Below are 8,322 nucleotides of genomic sequence, written 5' to 3'. Positions count from 1 at the left end.
TCCTTACATATTCAGCCTTGAGCTTGATATGGTACGTGTGGACTGAATATTTAAAGCCTCTTTAATCAGCTGGATAATGAGTTATGGCATATTCAGGGGCTTCGTCTCTATGTGTGCAGTTAATTGTGAATGCTGCATGTGTGGACATTTTAAAGTACATGTGGATGGTGTCATTGGAAGAAGCAAAATCATTTATAATTAGCTGGTGTGTTTAAGTATGAGCTTGGATGTACAGCTCTTTGATATTCCATATATACCATAGCTCCTATGCTCATTGGAGGATGCCAGACTTTGGTGTGGCTTCAGATGTGGAAGTACAGCTCCATTTTGGTCCTTCAATGGCCTCACTCACAGCCTGGACAAACTTGGGAGGCGAGATCACACAGACCTCAGTGGCGTCCATCATTGGCTACGTTCACTGTCCTCGGCTGGAGGATGGGTGTTCCTTATAAATGAGGTTGCTTTCATCTGCAAGTTTTCCCACCGTTTCTCGCCTACGTAGTGCCACATAACGGAGCTGATGATGTTGCGTGGGTTTTGGCCGTTTTTGCATCAGCCAACAATGTGTGTTGTCTTGGACTGAAATTAAAGAGCGTTCAGCTTCAGCTCTGTTTTTTTTTTGTTTTTTCTGCGAAAAAAATGAATGAACCCTGTCATTTAACTCTTAACATCAGCTCTGGGTTACAGTCTACATTGTAGACTCTGTTTCCTGTGCTATACAAGAGTCCAGTCTGTTTCCGTTATGCCCCCCTTCTAATTGCCCCAAAGATACAAGAGATTTGGGTTTCCTGAGCCCCAGCACACCACAGGGTCCCAAGCAGGGGCATGGACAAATATTCTGCTGTATTTGTCGACCACATTTAAACCAAGAGGCACATAAAAAAGAGAAAAAACAAGCCTGTCTTAACACAGTCTATCAAACTGTGTTGGGTATTTTATGAGGCTGATTTATAGAGTTTACTGGACTCTTACAGCTCACCACAGACATCTTAATCTAACAACGGTTTGCTGTTTGCCAAAATTAAAATGTGCTACTCTGATGCTGGAAATGTGTCAAGAGTTGATGTTTACAAATATTTTGAGTGATTAGTTGTACAAAACGATGTTGATTGCTCTTGAATTGAGTGCATTCTTTATTTGGATACCTGTACTAGACTTGTTATGCCCCTACTTGCTGGGTGCTTAACCCTGCATCATGATAAACAGGCCTAGATAAGTTATGTCTTCATGCAGTCTTCCAACTGGAGCAAAGTTGGCTGTTTATTAAGTGTACATGAACGCATAAAACCCACAATCCACGCAATTATTGTTCCACCACTGATTTTTTTAATTAGCCATGAGGCTTGTGCGGGTGCCAGGAGTGACTCACAAGGAAGCATTAGAACAGGAAAATAAATAACTACAGCATAAGGAAATAGTGACGCTGGATGTGTGGAAGGCTGTATAGCGTAAAACATCTGGGCTACATGCATCCTTATTCTGCTATTATTCATTTCATCAGTCATCGACAGGAAACACTGGTGGACTAAAATAGTCTCGATATTCTCAATATTCTTGCTTGTTTTCAAGTTGACCTTGATATTTAAAGTTTTGTAATAGGCTGAAATAAAACTAATATATTTAAAATCACTTCCTCCCACCAGTCATGGCAATTTTCTGCTCTTTCCTCTGATTATTTATCTTCACGCTTTTGGAGACATGTCAGTAATTTAACTCTTCCGATTCAGTACGTCACGTAAAGCCACCAATCACCCTGCTTGTTGTTATTATCTAGAAAGTGAGTTGCATGTTTGATGCCGTGCCAGCAAAAACGTAAAATCGCGTAATTGGTTACGCAGTGGAGTTTCTGTTAAATGCCTCTCCAGCTGGGATGACTCCCCCCTCAGCACTGAGCTCTGTCATCCCATAACACTGCTAGCACAGAGCGACCTTTTGGAACTCTTTAAAAGTTTCTGGTGAATTTTTAGGGGAGCTTCTTTTTCAGTCTGAAACATGTTTTGGTTGCTGTTATGCGCAATCGTAGCCTTTGCAGCCGTGCCGGCGGATGCGCAAATCTCCAGCCGTTATGTTGTCGGATGTCCTTCCCGGTGTGATAAGTCGATGTGTCCTCGGCTACCAGCGGACTGTCCGACAGGACAAACCCTCGACGCCTGCCACTGCTGCCCGGTGTGCGCCTCCGGTGAAGGCGAAGCCTGCGGCGGCAGTGGGAAGCTCGGCGACCCAGTGTGCGGAGAGGAGCTGGAGTGCTCGGTCTCCGGCGGGATTGCATACACTGTGACGGTGAGGAGGAGAAGCAAGAGTGGGATTTGCGTGTGCAAAACCACCGAAGCGGTTTGTGGAAGCGATGGGGTGTCCTACCGGAATATCTGCGAGCTGAAGAGGGTCAGTCGACGGGCGCAGAAATTGCAACAGCCACCTGTTCTTTTCATTCAGCGGGGAGCCTGCGGGAAAGGTAGAACTCACACTGTTTTGATCAAGACACCCTTAACCCAAAACACACTGAGATATTGATAATAAATAGGAGGGAGTAGATTCGACGTTTAAAGTTAATTGATTACAGTATAGTGTCAAGAATCATGAATAGGCTACTCTCTTTTGAGCGTTGTGAGCCAAAAACATTAGTTTTGCAGCTGAAATCAATCGTTGCACATTTTCTGTAACATGGTGTCATTTTTTGGCCGTTTTACCTTAATTATTTACAACTTGTTGTTGAACGTGATCCCATCATTCCTCACTGGGCATTTATTGTCTCAAGGTCGCACAGATGTTGTAGCTCAGCGCTGCATTCAGTGGCACACAATCCCCATGTGTCTGGAACCACAAGAGCAGCCATTCAAGTGCAGCCCTTGATCCTGCATTACAATTAAACTTGATCAGAGAGGGCTTTTCTTTTGTTTTGTTTTCTTTTTTCCCCCCATGGCTGAATGAAGCCACGAGTTATGCCCTGTTGTAAAGCTTGATGTGAACCTTAGGATTACTCTGGCATGCATGACCAGCAATCACATGACTATAATCTGGTTGATTCCTTTATGCCGTGTGGTCTTTGCCTGAAATATGTGCATTAGCTGAATAGAATGGAATGTCAAAACCTGATATGTATGATATAAACTGTTATTAAATATAACTGGAGATATATTTATAATGATAAATGGAAGTGTTTCAGTATGGACCTGCATTTTGTCATAGTGTCATGTGACAGGTATTTTGTGCTAATCAGTGAAGCTCACTTATAATGAGACTTCACTCTTTGCATCTGGTGCTCTGTGAAACAGCACAGTCCAAATGAGAATGCACATTCTGTACAAAATGAATCAATGAGTCATATATCATCATTAGTAGTGTAATTGTTTACAATTTATGCATGACATAAAACATCCAGGAATGAAAAAACGATCACTAGTGATGCTGCAGGTGGTAAAAACATTGTGTCCTTTACGGTTTTTACTGTTACTGTGTACGTACTTTTTTCCCCCTCAGATTTGGCAACATATGTGCACTTAAAAACACACAAAGGACAACATTCAACACCTGTTGCATCAAAGATCTATAACTTACCTCAAGGCTTGGAAACTTACTGAATCCACCCTGCCACAGCCCCCCACCACCACCCCAGCTTCTTCCTCTCTTCTCTTTTTGACTGTGGAAGTGTCTTTCACTCCTGGTCTGTGTTGTCACTCATAAATCACACTTAACAGTCACATGAAGGAATTCCTGGCACTAATTCCACCTCTGTTGAAGACTGTTTAAAACAGGCAGGAGACATTGAGGAAAACACAAAATTAGCAACCCATATTTTCGGGAAAGTTGTACATGTACATCAAAAACCATGTGGGCACAGTGGAAGGGCAGACTGCATCGCCACATTTGTTTGTCAGTCATGTAAGCAGCTTAAATGGTTAAGTCATTCCCGAGCAGCTAACCATGTCTGAAACTGAGCAAGACTGTGGTGAGTGCTATTGATTTTCCAAGACACCCTGTGAGAATTTCCATAGCTGGAAGTTGCATTTTATTTCGTGCATTAGATTTGTCCCTGTCCAGGCTGGTGCTGACTAAGACTGTAGCAGAAGCACATATTTTAAAAAGAAATGTCAACTTTAACATAAATTGTGAACAGGTCTGTTGACTCAGAATGTCAAGAGCTGACACTGAAAAGAAACTTAAACCCCTCTGAGTGCCTTGAAATACACCGCAACCTGGCCTCATGTTAAGAAAACATGTGAGCGCAGTTGCATGATGTCATTTCGTGTCTGGACAGTAAAGGCGTAGCTCATTTTGGGGGAAAAAAGAAAGAAAAAACTAGGCCAAAATTTGACTGTGACCTTGGTGTCATAGTTGTTAAAAATTATCTTTTTTTTTTTTTTTTTTAAAGTGCAGAAAAAAAACTTTTTGGCAGTTTAAAAGCACTAATGTGACACAGACTGACAGGAAAAGCGCTGAAGAGTATTGGAGATCAGAACTGAATCACTTGGTGCCTCTCAAACTGTGAACCAGAACTATGGAGGGGTTGCATGAAGGTGTGAACGTGAAGGTGAGGCTGACTTTCTTATAATCTGTTTAGACTTTAATCCAGTTGAAAACCCGACACCGTTTGTGCTGCTCATAATTCAGAGCTGATGTTGCAGACAGAATGTACTCTGTGACTCCAGCGAGTGACATCTGCTGAATACGCACATTCTTCAGCAACTTGTTTCAGCCACTCATGATGTTAAAACATCATTTTTGGGCACATGCACGTGACTTGTTTTTGTTGTTCTACTTGTCAGTGTCTGCTTTTGGTTCTGAATGTCTGCCTGTCTGCTTTTCTCATCTGTTCTTTTTCCTGTTTGATGTCTGTAATTCTCCTGCTTCCTTCATTCCTGTCTCTGCTAAACTATATTTGCTGCAGCCTCTTCCGTGCTCAGCCTCTTTTTAATGTCATCTAATACTGACCGCAACATAAGCACATTTGTGTATGTCCGAATTTCCTAAATTGCACTAATTAGAGAAATGTAATGCTTTTGCACCACACCAAATTGCTGTACCTCCATTCTTGTCTATGGGCCACGATAAGTGTTATTAAACACTGTACTGAATATTGCATTGGTTTAATATCTTTTAAAGGGTTAAAACCTGCTCTTGCAGCTGCTGTACTGATCGACATACATCATTTTCTAACAATAAAATGGGACATGGTTTTGAATGGGTTCTCCATGCTGCTCTAACTGCCCTGTTACTAACTCAGTGTGAGTGTTTCTGGTTGTATTATGTGCTTTCAACCTTAGATGGAGTTCACAATGGAAAAAATTAAGTTCACTGGATTAAAATAGGGTAAATTGAATCAATATTGGGAATGGAAAAATTGGGTTAATTATAATCACTCAGTGAGTCATTTGAAACAGCTGCCAGTGTGTCATTGTAGTATTATAAACAGCGGCAAAGCTCAACTGTATGCTTTCATAACTGGGGAAAAAAGCCCCATCGAAACAAAATGATTCATGGTCTTAACACTGTAGCAAGCTCATATGTTCTGAATCATTGAAGAAGTACAGCGAGCCAAAATCAATGACCTACTGGAAGTAATTTTATAATAACATATGCACTAAGGCGCATACTTGCCATACTTTTTAAGGCCAAAGAGGGGCCATACTATTTACATTTTATTGGCTTTTTTTTAAACAATCAGTACTGTCCTTTGACAACAACCCATTTGACGTAGCTTTACTTGCTGACCTTACTTTCTTTTCACTGACTGGTTCCTTTAATCCTCTATTCCACCTGGCACACCTTGTATGCGGGCTATACACCCTTCCCCTCACTATTCTCATGCTAATGTGGAGTGAAAAGAGTTAATTTATTAAACATTTCTATCTTTAAGTTAATGATTTACTCTAAACTTATTTTGGCTCTTTCAGAGCTTATATGAGTTTCCCCTTTGGTTAGTTAAATTACCTTTGATCTAAAGGAAAACAAACCTAAAATTCCGGAGAATAACTGATGGCTGTGTTCTTTGCATTCCGACCGGATGTCCATGCTGATAACGATCCTTTCCTTTGCCCCTCCTTCTTAACATATCTGAAAGATTTGCTAGTGCATTAGCTTAATTCCAGCTGGACTGAATCCACTTTGTTCACATCTATGTTTTTTCATTTCTTAAGGTTTTTTCTTGGGAGAACACAAATCGTCTTTTAGTCTGCAGGAACCAATAAAACGAAGGGTCCTATGCATGGGAAAGCTGAAGAAGAAAAGACACCCTGACCTGTAGCTCGTGTGTTGAGTGGGGAGGGGTAATGGATGTATGGGATTGTGAGGTTAGGGGGGGCTTTGAGTGTGTATGTTGGGAGGGGAGAGTACTTTTAAATTAGGTTCCTTTTAATAAATGTTGTTTTTGAATGGTTTTCCCCACATAATGCTTGAACTGACTCCAAAAAACTCTTTCCGACATCTGATTATTGTTAATAGATACTTAAATATTATGAGGCTTTCATTAGCAGTTACCACACTTCTCAATATGTCTTGCATATGGGTGAAATCTTAACTTCATCAGGTCACAGAAACTTAAAGCAGGTTTATTACTGTTTTTATGTCAGTATATCATTTAAATTGTGTGGTGAGAGTGTGTATACGCTTCTCTGTCAGGATAAGTTACTGCTTAGTAGGAATGCCACCCTCCCACATAAGAACAATTTTGTTTTTGGACTGCTTAAAAATCTAAACACCACATCCACTCTATATTACATGCAACTCACTTGACCCATCCCCACTTTTACCTTAAGTGCCATCTCCAAAATATCTGCTGAATAGCAGCGTAATGTCTGTGATATTGACAAGACTGTTCATAAGTCTCAGTCTGCCATTGCCCTGAAACTCAAGTGATATTTTGTGGTGTGCTGCTAATCATTAACATTTACAGTATTACTGTTTATCATATTATCATACTACTTTTATAGTCAGTAGTTATTTCTGCTAATGCTTTCCTATAAACCGAAGCAATTAGACTAAGTGTCTGACAGGGTGAGTCGGAGTAACAAGAGTGTGTACTTGCTGTTACACCAAATATATCGCTTCTTAATTTACCAAGTGTGAAATACTCCACTTCCAGTTTACTTTCTATAAAGTTGTTTATGCGTCTTTGGTGCACACAGATATAGTCACCAGCCACTTTATTACACTTGTTAGTACAAGTTTGGGCCTCATTTTTCTTTCAGAACTGCCTAAACTCTTTGTGGCACAGACTCAACAAGGTGCTGTAAACATTCCTCGGTTTATGGCATCACATAGTTGCTGCATATTTGTAGGCTGCACATCAATAATGTTGCATCACATTGCGAAGGTGCTCTATTGGACTGAGATCTAGTGACTGTGGAGGCCATTTGAGTACAGTGAACTCATTGTCATGTTCAAGAAGTCACTTTGAAGTGATTTGAGCTTTGTGACATGGCATATTATCCCGCCGGAAGCGCCCGGAACAAAAATGGGTACACTGTGGGCATAAAGGGCTGGACATAGTCAGCAGTAATGCTCAAATAGTGTGTGGCAATTAAACAATGCCCCCTTGGTATGAAGGGGGCCAAAGTGTGTCTAGAAAATATCCCCCACACCATTACATCATCAGCCTGAACTACTGATAGAAAGCAGGGTAGATCCATGATTTCATGGTATTTACACCAAATTCTGACCCTACCATCCACATGTTGAAATCACATGTCATCGGATAAGGAAACATTTTTCCAATTTTCAGTGTCCAATTTTGAAGACCCGATTTGAACCGTAGACTCAAGTTTCCTGTTCTTAGCTGACAGGAGTGGCACCCGGTGTGGTCTTCTGTTGCTCTAGTCCAGGGGTGCCCAATCCCGGTCCTCGAGAGCTACTATCCTGCAGCTTTTAGATGCATCCCTACTCCAACACAGCTGAATCAAATGGTTTGATCTCTTCAGCATGCCATCATGTTTGGCAAAGGCCTGATAACAAGCCATTCATTTGATTCAGGTGTGTGGGAACAAGGATGCATCTAAAAGCTGCAGGACGGTAGCTCTCGAGGACCGGGATTGGGCACCCCTAGTCCATCTGCTACATCAAGGTTCAATGTGCTGTGCATTCAGAGATGCTCTTCTGCATACTCTGTTTGTAGTAAGTGGCTATTTGAGTTATTGTTGACTTACCTATCAGCTCAAAGTAGTCCGGCCATTCTCTGTGCTTTGCCATCAACAAGATGTTTTCATCCAGAGAACTGGATTTTTTCTTTTTCTTTTTTCCCAGCAGATTCTGCAGTTTCTGAAATAAACAGACCACTCCATTTGATGACAATGACTATGCCACATACAAAGTCTCTTAAATCCCCCCCCA

General features: G+C 41.3%; 1 protein-coding gene and 1 long non-coding RNA gene across 2 annotated transcripts in view; one reads left to right on the top strand and one right to left on the bottom strand.

Annotated features, from left to right (window-relative positions):
* Window positions 1-1,303: 1,303 nt before the first annotated feature.
* Window positions 1,304-2,987, bottom strand: LOC145419690 (uncharacterized). Its single transcript, XR_013901005.1, has 2 exons — window positions 2,688-2,987; window positions 1,304-2,441 (listed from the first exon to the last, which is right to left on the bottom strand). It is a non-coding gene; the product is annotated as an uncharacterized LOC145419690 (long non-coding RNA).
* The window catches only part of LOC113034943 (serine protease HTRA1A-like), a 27,764-nt gene continuing 21,434 nt past the window's right edge, over window positions 1,993-8,322 (top strand). Inside the window, exon 1 of the mRNA XM_026190126.2 lies at window positions 1,993-2,452. Coding sequence (XP_026045911.1) covers window positions 1,993-2,452 — 460 coding nt within the window. The remainder of the gene's footprint in view (window positions 2,453-8,322) is intronic.

Source organism: Astatotilapia calliptera, chromosome 13 (genome assembly GCF_964374335.1).
Source record: "Astatotilapia calliptera chromosome 13, fAstCal68.1, whole genome shotgun sequence".
Classification (NCBI taxonomy): Eukaryota; Metazoa; Chordata; class Actinopteri; order Cichliformes; family Cichlidae; genus Astatotilapia; species Astatotilapia calliptera.
The sequence above is the reverse complement of the archived record's forward strand: the minus strand, read 5'-3'. Positions and strand labels throughout refer to the sequence as shown.